We start from the raw sequence: 25,198 nt of genomic DNA on the forward strand, positions 1-25,198 counted from the left end.
AGTGCAGATCATGTGACAGGGAATCCATGGCGATGGGAACATTCAGTGGTCTCTTGTGCCTGTCCTTGTGTGTGCTGCAACTTTACTCTGTTTCTCACAATTTCTTGCTGGGTTTTCTATGTATTTGTGCACTAGCTGAACCTCACCTGCCTCCAACAGTGCTCTGGCATCTTTTTCAGCCTTTGCGGTTGCACCACCTACCACATAAAGGAGAGCTAGTTTTCTGCAAATGGTGCCATTTATTCCTACTGTGACTAGTGACGTATGTGCAGGGAAGCCATTGTCCTGCTACAATAAATTCTATAAGAGCGAAATACTAATGTATGATAAGGATCCATGCAGTGTTATGGTAACCTCTGGAGATAAAGGCAAGCATCCTTAATGCCCCGAGTTTGAAGTGGTTTTTTTTTTTTTTAAATACACCCAGCTGACAGCACTACATAGTGACATCTTTCTTTGCAAACCATGAGGAAATTTTGAACACGAGCAAAAAAACGTAGCATTGTAAAACAAAGCTGCCACACTGCCTTACCCAAAGCAGGGGAAGACTGAGCGCTACTGTTCATTACCGGAGTGTAGCATCATCTACGGCATCTACTCTGCGGGCCTATCAAAAAATCTCACTGCTCCAGGTGACAGCGTTACTGTCACGGTCAGCCGCCCCGCCGTGCCAGGGCCAGCGCGGGGCAGGGCGGGGCCGCGGGAGGCCCGAGGGCCCGGGGGGCCGTCGGAGGCCTGAGGGGCCGGGGCCGGGTGAGGACGCGGGAGGCCTGAGGGGCGGGGGGGCCGCGGGAGGGCCTGGGGGATGGGGCCGGGGGGGGCCGCGGGAGGCCTGAGGGGCGGGGGGGCCGCGGGAGGGCCTGGGGGATGGGGCCGGGGGGGGCCGCGGGAGGCCTGAGGGGCCGGGGCCCGGGGGGCCGCCGGAGGGCCTAGGGGACAGGGCTTGGCCTCGGCGGCTGCTGGGGGACCCAAGACACGGGGCTGCGGGGCAGGGGCGGTCAAGGGGCGGCCGCGGCAGTGACCGCCCTCCGGGGCGGTGCGGGGGGGCGGCCGCTTCCGCCGGCTGCGGCGCGGGGGGCCGGCTGCGGAGCGACGTCAGCGGGGCCGGGCCGGCGTCACGGCGCGGCGGCGCAGTGCGGGGCCGGGCCGGGCGCCGCCGGAGGTGAGGCCGCGGGGCGGGCGGCGGGGCCGGGCCCGGGGGTCGCGGGGCGGGGGGAGCGGCGCGTTCGCCATTGACAGGAGCGTTTGCGGGGCGGCGGCCTTCGCGCCGAGCCAGCGCCGGCGCCAGGGCCGGTCCCCGCAGCGCTGGTGGCCGTGGGGCGTTTGGAGCCCGCGGGACCCACTGCAGGAGAACCGGGAGCAGACCCTGCGGAAGCAGGAGGACCTCATTCTCGGCGTGGAGGTGCGGGTCGGGCCGGGCGGGTGGCGGGTGGCAGGGCCGGCCTCGGCGAGGCCCTGGGGGTTGAGATGCGCCGTTGCTGGTGTGGCCAACGTCGAGTGCCAGAAATGGCAAATAGCTGTTGACAGTGAAAGCTGACAGCCATGACACTGTTGAAGGAGAGTTTTCTGGCTTTGCAGCTGTTGTGATCACCAGGTAGATTCACCTGAGGACAGGCTTGAGCCCTGTGAAGGTGTCCGCTGGGGAAAAGGAGATGAGGAAGAGGGGCTGAGCTCACAGTTCTATGCTGACTTTCTGTGGGACCAGTGGCACGCTGTCAATGACAGCCTTTCGTTTCAAGTAATTGCAGATCACCACCATGTGTATTTTCGAGTCACGTGGAGGGGTTCTTTCCTTCTGTCACTACAACGTTGCCACTTATGAGTTGTGATACAACCTCTTTGCAACGCACAGTATGGAGCAGGAAGATAAAGGAGGATCTGGTATGAAATGGAACTGATAGATCAAGTGTAGGGAGATCGACACCCTGGGTGCAAATGGCAAGGTGTATCAGTGGTGGAGTGCTAGCACAACTGCATTGTGATGTTTCTGTGAAAGGGTCATTAAAGCAGCTGTCATGAAACTCATTGGGTTTTCGTTATGTCTGTTTTTCTGGTATCTTTTTCCTAATTTTTAACAAATTCTCATCGTGAGGAAATTACTTTGACCCAAAGGTTAATAAAGGTACTGCTACAAAGTACGGACTCTGTCTGTGGAATACATGAATCATAAGAAGTTTTCAGTAATTTGTGAAAACAGCATGAAGGGGAACAGCAATGTGGGCATCTTCACAGAGTCTCCGTATGCTTCTCCTTTTGTTGGTCTCTTGAGGGGCCTTTGTATCTAATGAGCTTACACACCAAAATGCAGCTTGCAGTCAGTGCCTTGTGAGATGGGGGTTGTCAAGGCATGGAGTTACAATTATGAATTGCTTGTTCTTCTCTCTCATGTGGTATGCATCTTGGTCTGAAGAGGAGCAGTCTTGAGGAAATCTGTGGTACAACGTTATCAACACTTTAGTAGATGTCTTATCTCTCCCACCCTTCCTCCTCCCCCTCAGGCACCAAATACAGTCAGGTTACCCCAACTGCAGTCTTCTGTGATGTGCTTGGTATTTAATTTTGCATTGTGCAATGACTCTCTTTGGATGCTTCCATGGAGCTGGGGATCGTTCCGTGTAGACCATCATCCTGCCATGCTTAACAGCCATTGCATCAGCGTGATGGTAAATGTGGGTTTACAGAGTTCTGCTTTCAATAATAGTTGGGGATATGCATGAAGAATGGCGCTGTGTAGGCTAAGGGCTACAGGAAGAAAGACTGGCATGTGAAATGTGCCAGAGGAAGTAGCAAAAAGCAGATTTGTGGGAGTTCTGTGCAGCCAAAGTAGCAGAACAGCTGGGATTCTTTTCCCTAGGGGAACTGTAAACAAAAAAGTAAGATACTTGTTTTGCTTACTAGTGTGCAGCTGTGAGGGTTTTCCTGAAGAGGTGTGGGGTGGTATGGAGCCATTCTCATGCGGCAGCAGCCTTTGGTCCCATGGGCAAGAAAGCATAAAGAAAGGGTCAGACTTCACTTACAAGCTGTTTCCATTTCTGGCAACAAGAGGCAAGAAATCACATGTGCTTTGTTAATTCAGCAGATCTATTGGCATCTATCCTGAGATGCTATTTGGGAACCCATTTGGCTGTTTCACTTGCCACAGTATGCAAGCTTTGGCTACAGGAGTGATTCTGATGAGACTCAAGGAGGCTGTTCAGCACTTGAATGCCATCCATCTCTGAGAGAGGAGTAGCAGTGCTGAGGGTGGCTTGTGGCGGGGCATGTATCTTCTTCTCGGGTATTAGTTTGAAACTTTGATTCCTGCACTGAAAAATGATACCAGCTTCTGGTTCCAAGCATATTTGTTGTCAGCTGACCTCATCCAGGTGTTCAGCTTGTGTAGTCTGAACTTCAAAAATACATTTGTTGAGTGCTTTGGTAAAGTCTTAACAGACATAGAACCAGAAAGAAGCAGAGGATCAGGCCCTGTCCTTGCAGTAGTGTCTGCTGAATTCAGGAACGTAAATAGGAAGAAAACCAAACTCAGTCATTATGAAAAAAGTTTTGCATTGAGCCTTGGCTTCAGCACAGGCAGCAGGAATGGTAGGATCAATATCGAAAGGTGATTTTGCGTTGCATTAGGGGTCTGGATCTGCAGCTAAGCCACAGCTTTCCTTTATTATAAACTAGAACTAAATTAAGATGACCTCAGTCTAAGTGAACTGCAGATAAATGTAAACGTATTGCTGTTATGTGAACTCCTGGGAAGTATGACATGTCTAACTGCTAATTGTTTTAAATATTTCAGTCATAATATCCCACGTGATGGTAGGCAATGCCTAGGTAACCAAGATAGGATCTCTGCTGTCTCAATTGTGCAAAGGTGGAGACATACCTATAAAACATATATGCCTTATGTCAAGAGATTGAGAGAAAAGGTTGTGACTAATATGAGGCTGCGCTCAGTATGTGGAGTGTTGAGAAAAGGCTTGAACTTCAGTAAATGAAATTAAGCAAAGTTTTTCTTACTCAACCATTTTATTCTGAACTGTTTTTCTTACAGACATCTACCCGTGATGATTCCACAATCTGCAACACCCCCCGTCAGTGATGCTGCGCTCTTGCCAGGCGGGGCTTCTCAGGAAATCTGGAGGTCACAAGTTCCAGGCTATTCTGGATCGGTCACAGGGCACATAAGTCATCGGGCCAATAACTTCAAGAGACATCCAAAAAGGAGAAAACACATTCGCCCTTCACCGCCACCGCCACCGAACACTCCATGTCCTATTGATTTGATTGACTTTGGGGATCTCCAACCTCAGAGGTCTTTCCTAGAACTCCTCTTTAATGGGTGCATTCTCTTTGGGCTGGAGTTCAGCTATGCCATGGAAACAGCCTATGTTACCCCTGTTCTGCTTCAGATGGGGCTTCCAGACCAACTGTATGGAATGGTGTGGTTCATCAGCCCTATATTAGGTAACTTTTCTTTATGCTATTTCTTCCCTTTTGTTTTTTTGCACTACATGGGGGTCATATGGTTTTGTTTTCTCTACCTCAGCTGTTAACAAGTACATTCTGTGTGCTGTTGAGGTTAAGAAGCACTAGCCATAATTTTAGACAACTGAGTGGAGAGTAATTCTTTCTGTGTCTTAACTGAAATGGGCCCGTGTGATCAAAAGGCCTCGTTTCAATGGCTTCTCGACCTCTTATATCTTGCAGGAGGGTAAGCTTTGGTTACTATGTTCCTATATTTAAACACTAGCAAAAGAGTATCAGTGTCTCCATTTAGGTCCCTGTGAGAAAAAGCATACAGAGACAGTTCCCAAGGTTGTGTGAAAAAAGCAGAGTAGGGTTGGCTTCCCCTGTTTAACTTTCTGAAACAAACAAGGTGTTCCAGTGAAGAAGGACCATTGACACTGCCATTACAGGCATTGAATTACCTGCCTTAACACAGAGGCTGGGCTGGGAGCATATCCATTACTATGGGAAGAACCATAGCATGGGCTATTACCACTTGGAAACTTTGTTCTGCCTGTTCTTGTACTTGTTGAATGTGCTTCAGAAGAAGCGTGGTTTAACCCTGGCCGGCAACCAAGCACCACGCAGCTGCTTGTTCACTCCCCCTCAACCAGAGGGATGGGGAGGAGAATCGGAAAGGAATGTAAAGCTCAAGGGTTGAGATAAGAACAATTTAATAGGTAAAGCAAAAGCCATGCATGCAAGCAAAGCAAAGCAGGGAATTTATTCGCTACTTTTGATTGGCAGGCCATCCCCAGGGCAGCAGGGCTCCATCACACATAATGGTTACTCGTGAAGACAAACGCCATAATGCCAAATGTCACCCCCTTCCTTCTTCCCCCTGTTTATATACTCAGCATGATGTTATATGGCATGGAATACCTCTTGGGCTAGCTTGGGTCACCTGTCCTGGCCGTGTCCCCTCCCAATTTCCTGTGCCCCTCCAACCCTTCCACTGGCAGGGTCCAAGGAACCAAAAATTCCTTGTTTAGTATAAACATCATCCAGCAACAACTAAAAACATCAGTGTCCTATCAACATTGTTTTCACATCATAGCCAAAACACAGCACTGTACTAACTATTAAGAAGAAAATTAACTTTATCCCAGCTGAAACCAGGACAAGAGTAGACAGACCCCTACTCACAGGCCGTCCCAGAGTAACACATGCACCTTTCTAACTTGTATGTTTGCTTCGTGCTGTCTTCCAAGCTAATTCTGCAGGAGATCTCCCATCTAAGATGAGGTAAATGAAATAGCTTGTAAGTAACAGAGTACTTTAGAACATATAACTGTTGTACTCTTCACCTGATGTCAGTCTCTGCTGTATTGATGATGCAGAGTCAACAGCCATGACAACGAGCAGTGGCACATTACGTTATTCAGTCCCCGATGTGGGAAATGCCAGGCAGTACATTGTGTGTGCCTGTGTGCACCTGGGTGACTAGTACCAACTGGGGACAGTATTGTGCCATGGTTTCCTGCCTTTAACTGCCTTTTAAGCTACCTGTTTTAACTCCCCTGTGAAACAAGCTTGTAGAAAAATGCTGCTTACTGAGGATTTGTTTTTTCTAGGGTTCTTGCTACAGCCTTTGCTGGGGGCCTGGAGTGACAGATGCACATCAAGATTTGGGAGGAGAAGACCTTTCATTCTGGTCTTAGCAGTAGGTGCGTCTTTTAGAAACAACGGGCATAACACTTGTAAAGTACAAACATGGTTCATCTCTCTTCTGCAACATCCCCTCTGGCACTAGGGAGGATGCCCCTGAACAAAATGCCCCCGAAGTGTTGGGTTTTGTGGGTCTGAAGAAGGTGGTGAGTGATGGTGAGGTGATGCCTTGGCAGCTGGAGATCCACACATAAAAGCTTCTTTTGTCAGAGTCTGAAGAGATGATGTTTTGAGGGTGAAGAATGATTGTCTTTGGCCAAAAGCAGCTCCAGACATTTGTTAAGCTTGAACAGTGGAAAAGGATTATGTATATCCTATAAGCCATGCTCATTCCCCAGACTGTGGTGATCTCAACAAGGACAGTAGTGCTGGCTGCAAGGCTGTGCAGGTAGTATAATGCTTTTAGAGCATGGAGGTTTTTGTGCTTACAAGCAGTTGGTTGATTTTGATTTGGTTTTGTTCCCAGGAGCGTTGCTTGGGCTCTCGCTTATGCTGAATGGCAAAGATATAGGGAGTGCCCTGTCTGACACTGCAAATAACCACAAATGGGGGATCATCCTTACGGTCTGTGGTGTTGTGCTCATGGACTTCAGCGCAGATTCGGCAGACAATCCCAGTCATGCCTACATGATGGATGTGTGCAGCCCAGTGGATCAAGACAGAGGCCTCAACATCCACGCTTTATTAGCAGGTATGCTTGCTTGATGCTTCCTGGGTGATGTGAACCTTAAGTAAACAAGACCTACTGTGAGAAAGCAGAGTGTAAATCACTGGTCTTTTCTTGTATGAGCATAATAACCGAATACCTGGAGAGGTAGTGCTAATTAACTTTGAAAACAAACTCTGCTTGCTGCAGAAGGCTTTTGTAACTACCAAAAGTCAAACAAGACATTCCTGGGTTAATCACCTGAAGGTCCCTCATGTTATTTATAATACCTACAGAAACAAAGTAATCCCTCCAGGGAGGAGGTTCGGCTTTCTGCAAGTCTGGGAAATGCCTTTTTCAGTCGCTCTGTTGCAGGGGAGAGCGCATACTGGGCACTATGATCCCTCATTGTTGTCGTCTTCAGTCACTGTGCTGCCATAGTCTAGTTTGCTTCATCATGAGATTGTTTCACACTCTTGAATGTACTTGTAAGAAAGAAAGAAAGAAAGAATAGTATCCTAAGGCTTTCACCATGTGAATGGAGTGAGACAGTATCCGGTGCCCTCAGAACTTCCGTGTTCATTGGTAGTAATGCAGTGGCAGTTTTATATACTGCCAACATGTTGCCGAGTAATGAGCTTGCTACGCTTCTGAAGTGATTCAGTCTGTCTTGGACGCAGTTAGATCTGCGTTCGTCTAACTGAGTGAGGAAAATGGATTTTCACTTACTTTCAGGAAAACAGTCTTAGCTGACTGATTGCAGAGCCTTGCCACGAGGCTGGTGGACACTTCTGTTTTACGGACTGAAATAGCTGAAGGTAAAGTGGTTTGTTCTTAGCAAAGAAAGAACTACCATTTTTGATTATTTGTATCATCACTTTTACAGCACTGACCTTCTCCCTCTTTCTGTCCCATGTTTGTACCTCCAGACTGTCCTTGTGGCGCGGATAACTGTTTATTACTGCATTTGGATTGAAAAGGGGTTGAGTAGTAAAACAGAAGTAACATGTCAGATTCTACTTATGAATAATCGTTAGACAAATGGTGTGCGCTGTTACTGACTTCCGTATTGGCTAGGGAAGATAATCTCGGCTCTGTTTTTCCACCAGGTCTTGGAGGTGGCTTTGGTTATGTTGTTGGAGGAATACACTGGGATAAAACCAGTTTTGGAAAAGCTGTGGGAGGGCAACTTCGAGTCATCTATGTCTTCACCTCAGTTATACTGACTATTACTACTGTGCTGACTCTAATCAGCATTCCAGAAAGACCCTTAAGGTCCTTTAGCAGGAAGAAAAAGGTGATGAAGAGTCCAAGTCTTCCTCTCCCTCCTTCTCCACCTTTCTTCTTTGAGGAGGGTGTAAATGAAAACTTTGCTTCTCATAACTCAGCTCACTTATATGAAAGTTTTACAAGTCCCGTTTCCCCCCTCAGCCCACTCACACCCAAATATGGCAGTTTTATCAGCAGAGACAATTCCTTGACGGGAATTAATGAGTTTGCATCATCATTTGGGACTTCAAATATTGACAGTGTGCTTATAGACTGTTTTACAGGCGGGCATAGTAGTTATTTAGCACTTCCAGCTAGCTTGCCCAGGCAGCCTGTCAGTGTCAGCTTTCCTCGGGTACCTGATGGCTGTTACCAAGGAGAAAACGGAGTTCTGGAACAAGGGGAGAGCAGCATAACACCGGGGCCTGATGGCGAGCCGCTAAGGGTGGGCTCACTGGATGCGATAAAGCCACGGTCATCGGGGATCCTGAAAAGACCTCAGACCTTGGCCATTCCAGATATCGTAACAGGACACTGTCCAGAAAATAATAGAAGAAGAAATGTAACCTTCAGCCAACAGGTAAGGGCAGAAAATCAATGATATGACCCTGTAAACCTGAGCATTCATTTGATCTCTTCATATAGTTTTAAATGTGTGACATACAAATTCATCATTAAAGACTGCTCGTGACAGTTTGCTTATGAAAGTCAGTATGGGAACAGCATACCTGATATGACTTTATCGGTAAAGTAGTGGGTAGGATGTGAATTATGACTGGCAGTCTGTCAACTGCCATTGTTCACATGGTAGAAATGGGAGTGTTCCGCTCTCACCAGGCCATGTGTGAAAGTTAGGTTGGTATTTTTAGCCCTGCTTCACCACCCAGGGAGCTACCACATGAGAGCAGAAAAAGACACATTTTTATTGAGCCTGTATCTTCCCTTTCCACAGAAATATCCGCAAGATAGGGCCAGGGATAGGACTCTCCCATGAGCTTCTCCTTATGGCAGTCATTACATCTGGTTCCATCAGGGAGGTGAGGTTTCCCTTACCCAGGGATAAGACTCTGGCCTCACCTCCCACTGTTGGTGATAACTTGGAATGTCTGAGACCTCTGTATGCTGGCCCATTTTTTTATGATCCGGGATGAGGTAAACTGTCCTCTGTTGTTTTTTGTTTTGTTTGGTTGGTGGTTTGGTTTTTGTTTTTATTTTGGGGGGTGGGGGTTGTTTGTTTTGTTTAGTTTGTTACTGTTGCTGTACTTTGACCCAGTTTGTGAGAGCAGGCTTTCTTAGGGCCAGGGTTTTATATTCTGTGCACACAGAGATCGAGCATCAACGATAGCAAGCAATGAGAATGTGTTTCAGTTAAAACCAGCCTCTTCTTCTGTGATGTCTCTAGAACTTCAGGAACCAAATTCACCTGGATGTGGGTACAGCTTTTATTAAATACAATGGAATTTATGCCTTCCCTATGCTACTGGATATGGTTGCCAAATACCCTAGAGAAGTGAAGAGTACTGTTTCAAGTATGCTGAAAGCTGTGGCACAGTGCTGCCGTTTAACACTTGTTCCAAGGCTGAGCTTACAACTTAGCCAAATACACTGTTCTTAGTCTTCAAGTCAACATACTGCAGCAGCAGAGTTTAACTTCCAGGTGATCAGATAGGTGTGTAATACTGCATAGGTTTGGGTTTTTCTGACTGTGCATGTTGACCTGGGAGTTCTTACGGTGCAGGTTGCTAACATCTTGCTGAACGGTGTTAAGTATGAGAGCGAGCTGAATGGATCAAGCGAGACCTTGGAGCAACCACTCTCTGTGAAACTTCTTTGTTCGACCATCTGCCAGATGCCCAAGGCTCTTCGTAACCTCTGCATCAACCACTTCCTAGGTATTCGCAAAGTCCTGTCTTGCTTTCACCATGAAGTAGCCTGTCTTGGGTGAATGTTTTAAAATTTTGTATCTGTTGCTGCAATGGCTGCTAACTAGAGAGGGCATGGTTTTTTCCATATACACTCACCAGTAAGGTACTTTCTGGTATTTAGTTTCTTAGAACACTGAGAAAGGAAAAAACCCAAATGAACAAAACAGTAAAGCCTACAGTCCTAGAAAGGGAGTAAGAGCCTAAATCAGCACATCTGTTAAATGGAAAGTTTATGCCAGGATGAGACGCCACTGAACTGAGAACTTGAAACTGTTGACTTCTTTTTTTTTTTTTTTTTAACACTCTGAAGCTGGCATTACTGAGCAGAAAGGAATTAGTTTTATTTCCTTCCTTACACCTGAGACTGGCATTCACTTTCCTCCCTTGGAAAGCGCATGTATAGAGGACCCAGAACAGGCCGTGAGCAAGTGCAGAACGTGACGCTGCAGGAGAGCCCAGAACCAGTGCACTGTTACCTTTACCCTTGCAAGCAATCCAGTTTACACAAAATTGGACAGAAGATAACAGGTAGTTAATACTCATTGGCTCTGAAAGGCATTAAGAGATTGCCTGCATTGGTGGCCCTGACACCGGTTTGTGATAGGAGTTTTTAACTCTGTCAGAGGTGCTCTAGAGGCTGCAAGCCGCGACACAGGAAGCACTGCTTCCAGTTCTGTGTGGGAGGAAAACAGCAACCTGAAACAACTCTGTGATGAGCTGCTCTGTGAAGCTGAGCGTTGTGTCCTGTCAAAACCTGAAAGCAGCTCAGACTGCTGTAATCTATCTTTCTGTCTTGCTAAACCAGTATTCTGTGGGTCCCAGTTAGCCTCTAGGATACCACTTTGGAATTCAAAGGATAAATCTTGGTCTTTAAAATCCTGAATGTCATTGTAGCATAATGCACAGGGAACAGCAATCTCAGATAAATGTGGCGGAACATTATGTAATAACTTGCACAACCTGTCTTCAGTTATGGTTTGTTACAGAGCTAACAGCATCCATGTAAGCTTACAAGGGGAAATGGATACCCTGCATCCTAATAGGTTAACTTCTGGCTTTCAGGATGGCTTTCGTTTGAGGGGATGTTACTCTTCTACACCGACTTCATGGGAGAAGTAGTGTTTCAAGGGAATCCGAAAGCGCCTCACAACTCAGATGAGTATCAGAAGTACAACGCTGGGGTCACCATGGGCTGCTGGGGAATGTGCATCTATGCGTTCAGTGCTGCTTTCTATTCAGGTACTTGGTACAGCCACCTTAGCCACTGCTGTGCACCTGCTTCTTAAGCAGTGTTTCTGCAACAACTAGTCCGGCTTTTATATTGCACATAGCTACCGCATGGCACAAGTGCCGAAGCAGAGTGTTCTTTTTCACTGTGTTATTTCTGCTAGTTAGCTTGGCCTGTGCTGACAGCAGGCGAGGACAGCAGTCCAGTGAAAACACATCTCTGTTAATATACAGTTCCTTTCACAAGTGGCATTTTCAATGTCCATTGAATCCAGAAATACACGCAGCCACCATAGGCACAGTTCTGGTCCAACAGCACTCTGCCCATGTACCCCTGACAGAGCACCCCGGTGTCATGCACCACCTCAGCACCTTGTTGTGTGTGTCGTGTGTCTGTCCCCCTGGCCCCAACAGTTCCCATTTACCCTTCCAGGACAGGGGCATAGCCATGCTTCAACTCTGCCGTGCCCTCCATGTAGGTAGGGCAGCAAGGTTGCATCATGGCAGTGGGATTTGGAAGGGGTCCTTGGCGCTCACGTGTGAGCCACCAGTTAATCAAAGGCATGAGGGTTGCTGCCGAAATGTGGCTGCCTAACGGCTGGGCTGTGGGTCCCAAAGGCGCACCCCTGGGGTCCACTGACTGGCTAGCGGCAGGAAGGGCCACAGTTCACCCCGAATGCTGTGCCATTGTCTTGCAGCTGCACTGGAGAAGCTGGAGGAGCGGTTCAGCACGCGGACGCTGTACTTTGTGGCGTATTTGGCCTTCGGGCTGGGCACAGGGCTGGCCACGCTCTCCAGAAACATCTATGTGGTGCTGTCACTGTGTGCTACCTACGGCATCCTCTTTGCCACGCTCTGCACGCTGCCCTACTCCCTGCTTTGCGACTACTACCAGAGCCGTGAGGTGAGCCCCGGGCCAGGGAGGGGAGAGGGGCTCCCATGCCACCCCCTGACGCTGTGCTGTGTCCCCCCCGCAGTTCGTAGGCTCGCAGGCGGAGGGCACGCGGCGCGGGATGGGCGTTGACATCTCCCTGCTGAGCTGCCAGTACTTCCTGGCGCAGATCCTCGTGGCCCTGGCCATGGGGCCGCTGACGGCGGCTGTGGGCAGTGCCAGCGGCGCCATGTACTTCGCTAGCCTGGTCTCCTTCCTGGGCTGTCTCTTCTCCTCCCTCTGCATCACCTACGAGCTGCCGCCCACCGAGGAGCTGCCACACACTGAGGAGCAGCGCCCGCTCTTGTCCCGTGCGCGGAATGAATAAATGGGAGAAGCCGCCACAGCCTCTGCTGCCTCATTGCGTCGCCCTCGGCCTCCCCGTCACAGCATGGTGGGCTCACGTGCCCCCGGGATGGCAGCAGTGGGCATGGCAAACCGAGAAGCTCTGCGCTGGCTTCGCCGACCTTTCCCCTGCCTGTGGGAGGGTGAGGGGCAAGTCAGCGGCGCCTGGCACCACTCATCCCTCCCCAGAGGTGGCAAAGGCACATCTGTGCCCCTGGGGCCACGGCAACAGGAGGTGGTGGTGTCAGCGTGGGGCCATTCCCTCCAGCTTCCCCAGGGTGTCCCAGGGGGACGGCTGACGTCTGGCCTAAGGCAGGGGACCTGGCAGGCCGGTGCCTGGGTGACCATGATCTCTCAGGCAACAGCGAGCTGCAGGGCTGCGCACGATGCTGTGGGCACCTGGGGCCATGGTGCTCTGCCAGCTTCGTGGGCAGAAGGTGCCATCTCATGGCCAGGCCCAGGCTCCAGTCACCAGGGCAGCGGTGACTCCTGTGAGGCCTCGGGGAGTGGTGGGGCCAACCTGCGGGTCCTGGCCTCTGCCCGTGGTAGGCCTGACTCTGGAGGTTGCTTTACAAAACTTTGGAAAGGCTGAGAACGACTGGTCTTGCTCTGGTGGTGTAAGCACTCCACCTAGCACTGCAGCCGTGCTTCTGGGCGCGTAGAGCTGCCACCAGCAGAACTGCTCCAGGAGGCTGCTGTGGGGTGAAAACACAGCAGCCTGGCTCCCAAACCCTGCTCTGTAGGTTCTGGCTGTGGTCCGTGGTGATGGTTGCCAATATGTGTGTATTTCTTTCCACATTGGACTTTTACTGAAGGCTACAAGGGCTTGTGATGACTTTGCAGGAGGATGGGCAGTTGTCCATAACCCAGCTTTGGGGAGAAGGGTCTCTTTGTGTCAGCTCCCCTTGGGTAGAAACTTACTCTCAAAGTTACGTTGGGATTTGAAGAAAAATCATTTGTGTGAAAGCCTGCAGCACATCATCAGTCATTTTTCATACAGCTGTACCTTGTGACATTTTAAAATCTGCATGGGCATCAGTGATTAAGTACATGTCAGCTAGTGCTGCATCTTCCATATCTCATTGAAACTAGTAAAAGGGCTTTGGGTTTCATTTTCTCAGTGATTTCTTAATTATTCTGATTTTGGAAGTTGGTAAGTGTGTGAGAATTTTGTACAAGTTCCAGTTAAGCCCAGGAGACTTTGGAGAGAAAAGATGAGAACAGAAATAAAACTGTTTCTAGAAGCCCTGTCAGCCTGCCTCCGTATTTGGGTAGGCAGCCAACGTTTACCAAGGCTGATGGGCATTTTGGTGTTTACATGTGCTGTGCATGGCACCCCTGCAGAGGTTGGTTTTTGCTCACCTGATCTTCAGGTCCAGAAGAAAGGTTTTCTCTGGAGGGTCACTCCTTTTAGATGAGTTGTACTTGACTGTTCACTTAAGTTTATTATGATGCTTGATCCATGATGCCAAGATGAAATAACTCGTGTGGTCTGTAGCTGTTGTGGCTTGCTACACTCCAGTGCTGAAAGCATAATGCACAACTTGTAAGAACCTCTTGTTTTTATCATCTGCCCCCGCGTATTACTTTTTTTTTAATTTGAGAAGCAAATTTCATGCTACTTAAATGGAGGAACACTACTGAAGTTATGAAGTGAAGCACTTGGAGGTAAAGGACTGTCAGACTTATGAGTCTGTTAATCTTTCTTTTCTTTGTTTGGGCCTATGTAGTATCATATCTGCAGGAATATCTGTGATGCGCCATTTCCTTGATTATGGGACAGCTGTCTCCAGGAATGTTCAGGATGAAGCTGGAACAAAGTAGCATGAGAAACTGTACATTTGTTACTTCAGATTTCTGACAATCTAAAGACATGACTTTGGAGAAATTTTGTTTTCTTGTTGGTCTGCTGTGTAACCTTAATTTCTTTTCCTTATCTTACCAAACTTTTAAACTCCAAAATGTGTTTGAGTTTGGGGGTTTTTTTGTGTGTCTCCTGCTAGCTAATGCAGTACTGGTTCTTTAATTGTTTTCTCTCTTAAGTTTTGTACCCAGCATTATTGCACTAAATGGATCATGAGCACTTCCCTTTTCTAGGTCGCTAGAGTTGCAGGTGATTTTGTTGCAAGCGAGGATTTTCAAAAGATTCATAGAATTGATGAAATCAATGTATTTGATGGTAACGTTTGTCTCTGCTTCCATCTGTAAATAATATTACAAAATAAGTTTATATAGTTACAAAACTATTGCTACGCTCATATGCATTGCCCAATAGAATATACATTACTTTTTCTATTTTATTGGATAAGTACATTATTTTGCGTATGTATTTATGTAGTATTTATACATACATAGGAGTTTTAAGTCAGCATCAACGTATGTTAATTTGGGGCTTTGAGCAATACTGGGGGTGTCTGGAAAAAAACCCAGATCCTGTCACCATCATGCAGAGCTGGAAGTTGCACCAAATCCATAGACATAACTTTTAAAAGAGGCATTGCTTACTTGCTTATTCTTTTCCTTTGTCATACGTTTTGTGTTTTACAGACGTTACTGTATGTGGTCACTGTTGAACTGTGAGCTGCAAAGTGACATTTACCTTTTGGAATCCAAATGCTTCAAATATTCTGTCTAAATCTGCACGCTGCTGTTTAGAAGTAAGATGCATGAGTTTAGACAGTAAAGTGATTTTACACTGTGCTGTAGTTTAATCTCTTTAGCAGTACCTAAAGGTTAATTTTGATTGAGTCCTTATCATTAAATTTGCTGGATGGCAATTACTTGTGGATGTTCATAAATGTATTTATAACACATGTAAAAAAGTAGGGAAAATGGGGAGAAGGATGGAGAAAGCGCCAGTCAATGGTCTCAAGTTTGCAATTAAGCTAGCTGTAACCATTTCAGCATGTGTCTGCGTTCACTCAGCCTCTGCCGTGTCTCTCAAGAAAGACAACCTAACGATTTTGGAACTTCTGCTGTATCTTTGAATGAAGAAAATAAGTATTTTCAAGAATCAAAGAAAATAAAATTGCATGACTGTATATATAAAAAAAGCGAACTATTTGAAAATAGTTATCTAGACAATTTATTTTCTACTAACAAGCAGTTAGTCATCTTGTATTCTATAGGAGATGCACCTTACTTTATTAAAAAAATAATTTGTCTTCAGGTAAAAGGTGGTTTTCTTAATGTATGTTCTCCCTCCCTCAGACTGGAAGCCAGCCTTTTAGATACCATTACTGTAACAACACCCAATGGATTGCATCAAGTACAATAAATATCTTGAGAATTCTGCTGGTGCTGAAATGCCAAGGGAAATCCCCAGCTTCTGTTTAATTTATCTAAATTGACACTTTTCATACCTCTGGTTGTTAAGACATAATGAGTCATTTAGCTGAGCTTTTCTGTTGGGAAGGTTTTTGTTGGTGTTCACTGAGGAAATGGCTGCAGCAACTTTCCGTTGCTGTTCCTCTGCCCCAGGCTGCTGCTTCTGTAGCAGGGTCAGTGGAAGGGAAGGTCCTAGTGAACGTGGGGCAGCGTTTAGGGTGGCAGATCTCAGGCTGCAACACCCAAGACAACAGCAGAAGCTGTAGGGCAGCAGTGCTGGGACAGACTGGAAGCCTTTTACTAGAATCCTTAGCTTTCTTGGTATTATCATCCATGCTGTCTCCTAACAGGTTTGAAGGTTCTGGGAAGACGGTGTTCGACACTGTACAAGGAGTTCACATCAAAAGCCTTGCCAACACGCTCTCTCTCATATATCCTGTGCAGAAATCGTAAATGCATGGACTTTTCGGTGTATGCAGCTCGCTGCCTAACACCTCCACCCACAGTGCTAGCCAAGGGGTTTTACTTCAAATCTGAAAGGCAACAGCACAGTCCAACACCCAAACAGCGCTAATGGCTAACGGTAACCAAAGGGAGACTGCTTCGTCAGCCTGCCCAGCGTCTGGAACACGGAAGCACTCCAGGAGTGGGAAGAAAGCAGGGTTATGAGTAATGTTAATTAGATGAATTCAAATGTGAAGGATGTGCGGAGAACTGGTCTGCAGATGGAGGAGCAGTCTGCAGTGGGGATGATGTGGTATTTGCCCTGCATATAAGCTGTATGTAAGCTTTTTTTGTTTGTTTTGTCTTTGCTTTTTCTAGGATCCAGGAATAGCTTTCTTGAACAAAGGATAACAAATTTTGTTGCAATAGCCAATGGAACAGCCAACAGAGGAAATCACAGCGTCAGAGCAGAAATGAAGATTTTGGTTTGTGTGAGTACAGTGCTAACCAAGCTTACAAGAGCTACTTAAACAATGGGCAGTTTAATAGTATTGCTGTCAAATGCTCTGAAGAAATACTATGCTAGAGATTTGAGCTTCATCTGCGGCTTTCTTCAACCCTAGCTTTTGCTGTGTGTCAGCCTGATGATACTCCAGTCTGCTTCTGGCTTACGCTCACTCCTTTTACACAGTTACTTTTTTTTAGCCCACACAGCTTTTGGTGGAGGAGGGGAAGGTGACATGAGCTGAGTCAGTGTGGTAGCTTCTTCCTACCAAGAAAGAAAAATTCTTGCTCCTTTTTCCCTAGCTCTGGAGTATTTAATGCAGCGTCTACAGCAACATGTACACCCTTGAACCTAGATCCCTGTATGTTACGCTGCTATGTACAGCCCCTTAAGCAACAGGTCATCATGGCTCCAAGAAAATGCATCAACTAACCTCTTGAAAAGACAGGTTCAGCCCAAAGCATAAATGGCATTCAGTGTTCATAGCTAACTGCTACTGGTTCTCTGTAGCAAACTCTGGGAGGCCTCAGCCATACCTTTTCCAGCACTGCACCTCTTGCCATTTGTGAGATATTAGAATTGCTCATTGTAGTTTGTTCGCAGCCTTCACCTGCTGACAGCATCAGCTGTCTGAGAATTACATGTTACAAACTCAGTATGCCAATTTTTAATTTTTCTTTTAAAAGCTTGAGCTGTCCTGCACTAGTGCACAGCACTCTACATCTACACAGAAAAATGCACTCCTCCTGTGGCAGGCTGGGTGTACTGTGGCCCAGAGGCTGCGTGTTGCTGCATGCACTACCCTTCTGATCCACAGGCACAATTCAGGAACCCTGACAGCTACTCGTTTGGTCCATGAGAAGAAATAGACCCACCACTTGCATGGACTGTGAAGAGGGAGTTACGTGAGGAGAAACACATTGTTTTCTCTAAGTCCACTCCGATCAGCTGCATGTTGTTTCTCAGTGTAGCGGGTGCCTTAGCAGGGGACTCAGGGCAATAGGCAGAGCAAGAGAACAGCTGAGAGAAGCCACTATAGAACGCACAACCTGAGCACTGCCAGACTCTCCTCTTGGTCCTTCCTCCACATACCTGATGTTGTAACTGTGTCTTGCAACAGCAGTGTCTGATGCTGATACTCACCCTACTGCATTACAGACCACCCCCGTAAAACTACTGCTTTACTGCCTCGTGTGTGGTTGTGGGATGCTTTATTTAATAACAAAGTAGTATTTTTTCTTTAATAGGAAAAAAAGCCAGGCCTCCACAAAACTGTATCAGAAGAAACCTTGCAGATCTACCTTCTTGTGTTTGAAGCGGTAAGCTCCAGAAAGGGAAAGCTGCTTGGTGCCTTTAGGTTACAATGGGAAGAACTGTGCAGATGCAGTTACTTTCGAAGCAAGGAAATCTAGAGTAAGCTAGAAAGGAACTTCCTAGAAGCCCTGTACCAGAGTACAGTCAGCATTTGACATAGAATGTGATTCTGAACGTATCAAATGCATGGAAGAACGGGAAGGTACTAGAAAAGCAGTACCATCACCTTTCACAGATGATTAAAAAAATATTCTTTGAATATTTTTTTAATCATCTACTTTGATCTTTCACCTATAAGCAGAAATAAACCCACCCATTCTCAGTATTGTGATTCTGTTAAAAGCAAGCAAGCCCCCTTGTGTTTTGTTTATTCTTCCTGTATTGGCACAGTTACATTGTAAGCCTTAGCAAGATGCAAAATGGAAAACTTGTCTTTGCCTCACCTTTGTAGAGTTGTGCAGAAGTTGCGCCAAATGAAACCCCAAAAAACAAGATGTGTATCTAAGACAGGAGAAAGATTTCAGTGGGTTTCCTGCTTCTTGGGATGGCATCAAATATGTGATGAAGTAGTAAGACTTGTATCTCATGTCTCGCAAACCCCACTCCCTCTTTATCCAAAACGGAAATCTTTCCCTTCTGCTTGTAAATGAACAAATAGGCGCAGAACTTCCCTGGGGAAATTAAACAGAAACGCAGCTGCCATCCATTTGCATTTGTGCCAGGCCTCTTGTGAACCACTGGACTGTCTGTTCCAGTAAACTGGAGCAACGAGTCAGAACACCTGACAAATGAGCCGTGCAAAAAGCAGTACTCTAGAGCTAATAACGTGCCTTTGGGAAAAGCCGTATACACCTGCTGGAATGGTTCCACACCTACATCACAGTAAGAAAACCCCTTTTAATATCTGCTGCACCACATTCGACAGCAACAGTAAACTTGTCAGAGCAGAGTCTGGAGTCTGAACGAGGTCAGACGCTGCTTGGGGCTGGGGCTGCTCCGCTCGCCCGGCGGCCGCGGTCTCTCTCAGGGCGCCTCGCTGGGTCCTGGCGAGCCGTCTGCTGGGGGCGCGGTGGCCTCCTGCGCTCGCCGCCGCCGCCGCAGCCTCTCGGCGCCGGTCACCGTCATAGGATGAAGCGGCAGAAACCCCGCCAGACCTGCAAGGAGCCGCGGTGAGCCGGGGCGAGCCGCACCGGGCCCCCGCCCCAGCCCCCGCCCGGGGCCTACCCAGGAGCTTCTCAGCGGGCCGGGAAAGCTGCGCGCCGCAGCCCAGCCAGTGCCGCAGCCGCTCCAGGTTGAGCCCCGCCACCTTCTCGCCGTAGGCGTTAGGCAGCGGGTCGAGGCAGCCCAGCTGCTCCAGGTACTTCCCGTCGCGGGCGCGCCTGCTGTGCGCCGCCACGATGCGGAAGAAGGGCCGGTTGGTGCAGCCGCCGAGGGCGAAGCGGATCACGACGTGCCCGCCGCGGTAGCCCTTCAGGAGGCGGCCACCTGTGGAGAGAACGCGAGGCGGTCGGGGCCGGGCCGGGCCGGGCCCCGCGGACACTCACCGGGCACTCACCGAGCTGCACCATGACGGCGGCCAGGCCTTCTCTGCGTCGCGCCGCGATGACGTCCCAGGGCCCGGAAGTGCGGCTGTAGCTGTCGCTGTGTCGCGCCGCGATGACGTGTCAGGGCCGGGAAGTGCGGCGGCCAAGGCGGCCGCGGGCGGGCGGCTGGGCCCTGGGGTACCGGCCTCCTCCGGCCCGGGGGACCAGCCTCTCCCCCCCCCGCCGCCCCGGGAGCAGAGGCGGGCGCGGGGCGAAGCCCAGTTTCTCCGCGCCGGCAGCGGGTGAGGGCCGCCCCCGAGGCGCCGCGGAGGGCGGGAGGCCCCCTGCCCGCTGCGGTGTGCCCGGGGGAGCGGGCGGCGGGGGCTGCCCTGCGGGTCTTTGGCCTCCCTGGGCCGCGGGGTGTGCCTGCCGGGAGCGGGGAGGGCTCGAGGCGCTACCCAGAGGTCGGTCGAAGACGCGTCCTGAGGGTTGTTTGAAGTTCAGACGGCCGGCATTCCTCACTGCGGCGCCGGGAGCACGGCGGGTTCTCCCCCTAACACGGACACCTTGCCCTCCGGTACATGTCCCTCGCGTTCTGGGCAAGCATGCCTGTGCGTTGTTTCCCCAAGTCCCGTACATACTCGATTATCTCCTGGAAACCCTTTACATGAATCCGTCCTTTTGCGCATGTGTAATTGTCCCCTGAAGTGAGCCGAAGGGCTGCTGTTGCGACCACCGACCCAAATCCATTTCTAGACACGTCAGCCGGTCATCTTAGTTCTCTTACGATGTTTTCTTGGCAAAACGTGCTCGGTTTCCATGAGATTCAATGAGCTGTTCTCTTTCATCCCAGGTGTGCCTTTCCAGTTGAATCATAGATCTCATCCATACAATAAAAGGACTTCTCGGTTACAGTCTCATAAATACAGGAAGGCTTTACATATACTAAGGTTACACGTTAAGCTTCTGGTGTCACTGGTATCAGAAGAGGCTACGGGAAGCCCAGGCTGGGGCATAGGTGGCAGCTATTTGGAGCAGCGGGGTGATGCGGGGGGATGTGTAGCTTCCTCCCCTCGTTTGGCTGTTTCTAAACTTTGCAAGAGAGAAAGTCTGCTGGATTTGTGGCTTCCCTGTGGAAGCGGGATATTTGGGTTGTCTTTCTTCATCTCTCTTTGTCCCGATTCTTTAATTCCTCCCATTCTGCCCTGTAGTCCTTTGCAAATTTTTTTCTTTCTCTCTTGCTATCTGTCTGGTTCCCTGTCCCTATTTTTCCTGCAGCCTGTCACTATTTTCCTTTCTCCATCTCTCTCTGTGTGGCTCTCAGTCCCTACTTTTTAAAATTACTCCTTTTGTAAGGACTTGTAGCCCATCGCTGTCCCATAAACGGGTCTGTTACCTGGTGGGCAGCGCCAGTTCACACACCAAGTTGAGGTATTTTCACGTGTCTGTGCAGAGATGGGTGCTGGCTCATAAAACTACAAAGCAGGCACACCTCTTCACACACAGTAAAACTTTTTACACAGTTTGAACAGTTGTCCACTATTATGTTTGGTCACACTTAATTTTCATTGGCTCTTACAAGCCTCATCTCCATTTAAAAGTACAGCATTCCCCCCCCTCCCTCCCCCCACTGGGCACATGAGGAGAGGGCTTTGTGAGCAGGGGTCTTTGTTCGAGGGTGGATCTTTTAGCATGCTAATTAGGATAGTTCACACGTAATTCAAGTAATTTTCTGTTTAGTCTTATCAACCATTTGCTTCTTCTTGATCTTACCTTGTTACTTCTTAGCTTGTGGTATTTACCATGTCTATTCTTTCTTCCAAGGCCATGTTTTGTTAACTGTTTGTAAGGATTAACTAACATCCTCTGTTTTTCAAATTCTTTGTTTTTCACTTAGATATTTACATATTTTTTCTAAGTTTCAAGTTAAGTAACAGACTAGCCTTCTATTAATTACGTATCTGCAAGCCAGTCGACTACAGTGTGGTTTTTTCATTCTTAGTCTCTGACCGGCACCCAGTCCCAATTTTTTAGGGCCTCCCTCTCTGCCCTGTAGCCCCTCGCCATTGTTTTCGTTCACTATCTTGCTCTGTCTGGCTCCGTGCCACTGTTTTTCATTCCCCCTATCTGTCTTGCAGCCCATTGCTGTTCTTTAGTTCTGTCTGGTTCACTGTTGCTATTTATTAATTCCTCCCTCTCTGTCCTGTAATCTCTCTCTCTTTCTTTTTTGGTCTTTCTCTCCCTGCCTCTGTTTTTTCCCCTCCCTTTTTGTCGTGCTCCCTGTCCCGTCTGTTCTGCTTCTATATCCTGTGGGACATCCATGTCAGTGTCTGTCCCTCCCTCTTTCTGCTGCCCCATGTCTTTCTTGGTGCTGCTTCATTCTCATGTTCCCTGCCTCATTGTTCCCTGCCTCATGCTTCCTTTTACATACGCCTTGCTCAGCCAGTGCCACTTTTCTTCCCCTGCCTCTCACTTTTGGCAGCCTCCACCCCTGCCCAGCAGCCTGTCACTCCAGGGATGGACTGCCTGCTTGCCTGTTCCCACCAGACCAAGGAGTGCAGCTCTGGGAACAACTGCTGAAGCATCCTGGGGTAGGGGGAGCATCGGGGGCCCGGAGCCCCGGAGCACACTCACTCCTGGAACTTATGTGTGTGACTAAATAACCGCTCACCGTCTCCGTTGCCCTCCTGGCTGTGTTTGCACTGCCTTTGCACCAGGTGAGGGGCTGTGAGGGAGCCCAGGGGAGGAGGTCAGGCATGGGGGGCTGTCAGGAAATGGCCCCCTGTCCCTGCTGGGCTCCAGCTGGGGTGGGGGGACCCCTGGTGCAGGCAGGGAGGCTGGTGGCAGCAGCCCCTCCCTGTAACGGGGCTGCTGTGTCCCCAGTGGTGGTGGGCTGCTGTGAGCCAAGGTGTCACCAAAATCAGAAATAAGAAGACTCCTTAACACCAATGTAGCATTAAGCAGGCATCCTTTATTGCAGCCCTGGATGCACGGTGGATCACTCCACCTAATGTGTGTGCCATATGTTTCATTCAAACAAAATTACATAGTCCACATTTACGATTATGCATTACATTTCTTAGAAAAATCAATCATATTCATTCAACAGGTAGTACTGTGTTAATTAAGCATCATGCATGCGCCTTACAGGTATCTCTGAGTCTTCTCGGGGGTCTCAAACAATAGTCGACCCTGAAGTCGACAATACAGCTGACCCATCACCGAACCTTCATTTAGTTCCCTTACATGGGGAGCCCAAGTTTGTTTCAAAGCCACCTCTACACGGGTCCCCTCAGTGACCATAAGTTTTAAATGGCTCTTCGATAAGCAGGGTCAGATGGCAACGTCAACATAGCAACCACACTGAAACAAACACTATAGATGCAAAGCTAAACCAGAATATATATATCTAAGAACTATAGTTACAAAGCTAAAACGGACGGAACTGTGTGGTAAAACAGGAGGGGGCTGTTACAGAAGGGTTGGAGTTTAATCTTAGTAATTTAGAAGTAGTCATGCATCCTAGATTTGAACAGTTAAGCATGAAGGTACCTTGATTGTTTGAAACTAATCTTTGTATACTTGTATGCAATAAATTCAGGTTCTAACAAAGGGGTGGCCCTGGAGGATGAAGGAAAACCAGCCGGAGGCCAGCGATTCCAGGCCAGGAAAGAGTAAGAGGCCGAGCTGAGCTGGTTTAAGGCTGTAGTGGGGACTGCAAGGGGGACCTCTGGCCAGCGGCGTGGAGCACCGGGTGGATTTGCAGACCCTCAAGACCACCAAAGACCCCTGCTCTGGACAACGGGGCATGCACCAGGGGAAAAGAGGATATTATCATTAGTTTTGGGTAATCTCGTGAAGGTGTATGTCTTTTCCTTCCGGGAAATGTGTTGACCATATGCGTGTCCCGCACCGAGAGCTGCCCGAGCGCAGGGAGGCAGGCGCGGCTGTGCCCGTTTGTGCATCAGGGTTCGGGGCGGCGGGGAAGGCCACCTCCCGCGGCTGCCGCGCTTGCGGGCTCGGCTGCTGCGCGGCGCGGCCCGAGGGGCAGCTTGGGTGCCGGTTTCGGGCGTTGATCCGCGGGCGTCGCGCCGGTGGCCGGGCCCTGGGAGCGGAGCGGCCGCGCCCCGGGACCCGCCGCGCCGCCCGCTGCAGCGCTGTGAGTGCCGCGCCTACGCGGCGCAGCGACAAACCGCCGCGCTCGCTGCTGCCGACCGGCGGCCCCGGTGCGGTACTGCAGGTGCCGCGCCTGCTCCCACCCTGCTCGCTGCTGCCGCCCGGCGATTAACCGGCGCTGCCGCGGGTCGGCGCGTAACGGCGGGGGCCGGTCCCGGCGGGGGCGGGGGGGCTCCTCTTCGCTGTCCGCACGGGGGGGCGGCACGGGGGGCTGCAGCCGCCGCTGCGGCAGAGCCCGGTGTGCGGGCGGCGAGCGGAGTGCGGGCGGCCCGGGGGCTCCGAGAGCCGAGGGAGGGGGGCGGCGGCGGGCGCCTCCCCAGAGCCCCCCTGAACCTGCCCCGGCCCCGCTCGCCCCGGGCAGCTGCCCCCCGCCCCAGCCCCTCCCCTGCAGCCGGGCCCGCAGCCCCCCCCACCCCCAGCCCTGCCGTGACGGCTCAGCCGGGCCCGGTGCGCCGGGCGCTGCCTTGGCGCGGGTGCCGGTAGCCCCGGTGCGGGCAGGGAGCGGCGCCTGCGGAGCCCCCGCGGGCCGAGCTGCGCTGGCAGCGGCCGCTGCTGCTCTCCCGCCCCGGGGCCGTGCCAAGGCCGCCGCTGCCGGTCCCTGCCCTGGGCTCGCCCGGGCGGCCCCTGCCCGGCCTCGCTCCCCCCGCGACGTGGGGCGGGCGCTGCCCGGTGTGGGCAGGGGCTGTGCTGGGCCGGCCAGTGCTGCAGCGATTGCTGCCCTTCCCTGTGCACCTCTGCGCATCCCTCTGCACCTCTGCGCATCCCTCTGCACCTCTGCCCTTCCCTCTGCACCTCTGCCCTTCCCTCTGCACCTCTGCCCTTCCCTCTGCACCTCTGCCCTTCCCTCTGCACCTCTGCCCTTCCCTCTGCACCTCTGCCCTTCCCTCTGCACCTCTGCGCATCCCTCTGCACCTCTGCCCTTCCCTCTGCACCTCTGCGCATCCCTCTGCACCTCTGCCCTTCCCTCTGTACCTCTGCCCTTCCCTCTGCACCTCTGCCCTTCCCTCTGCACCTCTGCCCTTCCCTCTGTACCTCTGCCCTTCCCTCTGCACCTCTGCGCATCCCTCTGCACCTCTGCCCTTCCCTCTGCACCTCTGCGCATCCCTCTGCACCTCTGCCCTTCCCTCTGCACCTCTGCCCTTCCCTCTGTACCTCTGCCCTTCCCTCTGCACCTCTGCGCATCCCTCTGCACCTCTGCGCATCCCTCTGCACCTCTGCCCTTCCCTCTGCACCTCTGCGCATCCCTCTGCACCTCTGCCCTTCCCTCTGCACCTCTGCCCTTCCCTCTGCACCTCTGCGCATCCCTCTGCACCTCTGCCCTTCCCTCTGCACCTCTGCGCATCCCTCTGCACCTCTGTGCATCCCTCTGCACCTCTGCCCTTCCCTCTGCACCTCTGCCCT

At 50.2% G+C, this 25,198-nt stretch overlaps 2 protein-coding genes and 1 long non-coding RNA gene across 16 annotated transcripts in view; 2 read left to right on the plus strand and 1 right to left on the minus strand.

Moving 5' to 3' along the window:
* The window catches only part of SLC45A1 (solute carrier family 45 member 1), a 32,041-nt gene extending 15,270 nt beyond the window's left edge, over positions 1–16,771 (plus strand). For 9 of the 14 annotated variants that reach the window (XM_040588564.1, XM_040588552.1, XM_040588553.1 and 6 more), the window contains 8 exons: positions 4,043–4,455; positions 6,072–6,164; positions 6,632–6,856; positions 7,921–8,660; positions 9,819–9,972; positions 11,068–11,244; positions 11,931–12,136; positions 12,210–16,771. In XM_040588564.1, the coding sequence (XP_040444498.1) occupies positions 4,043–4,455; positions 6,072–6,164; positions 6,632–6,856; positions 7,921–8,660; positions 9,819–9,972; positions 11,068–11,244; positions 11,931–12,136; positions 12,210–12,491 (2,290 nt within the window). In that variant the 3' untranslated portion in view covers positions 12,492–16,771. The other 5 variants (XR_005827155.1, XM_040588561.1, XM_040588562.1 and 2 more) reach the window with 5 other exon arrangements.
* A 2,204-nt stretch (positions 16,772–18,975) lies between these two features.
* MRPS16 (mitochondrial ribosomal protein S16) lies at positions 18,976–19,754 on the minus strand. Its single transcript, XM_040588565.1, has 3 exons — positions 19,654–19,754; positions 19,323–19,583; positions 18,976–19,252 (listed from the first exon to the last, which is right to left on the minus strand). Exons 1-3 carry the CDS (start codon positions 19,664–19,666, stop codon positions 19,122–19,124), a joined length of 405 nt encoding a protein of 134 aa, XP_040444499.1. The 5' UTR covers positions 19,667–19,754; the 3' UTR covers positions 18,976–19,121.
* Positions 19,755–19,881: 127 nt separating this feature from the next.
* Positions 19,882–23,472, plus strand: LOC121085667. Its single transcript, XR_005827159.1, has 2 exons — positions 19,882–22,338; positions 23,223–23,472. It is a non-coding gene; the product is annotated as an uncharacterized LOC121085667 (long non-coding RNA).
* The last annotated feature ends 1,726 nt before the right edge of the window (positions 23,473–25,198 follow it).

Source organism: Falco naumanni, chromosome 3 (genome assembly GCF_017639655.2).
Source record: "Falco naumanni isolate bFalNau1 chromosome 3, bFalNau1.pat, whole genome shotgun sequence".
Taxonomy (NCBI): Eukaryota; Metazoa; Chordata; class Aves; order Falconiformes; family Falconidae; genus Falco; species Falco naumanni.

Bases quoted from the DNA above. Each gene is read 5' to 3' on its own strand.
- MRPS16 (XM_040588565.1), bottom strand. The intron at 19,253-19,322 runs GTAGGCCCCGGG...GGCTCCTTGCAG, and splicing joins GCCCGCTGAGAAGCTCCTGG to GTCTGGCGGGGTTTCTGCCG.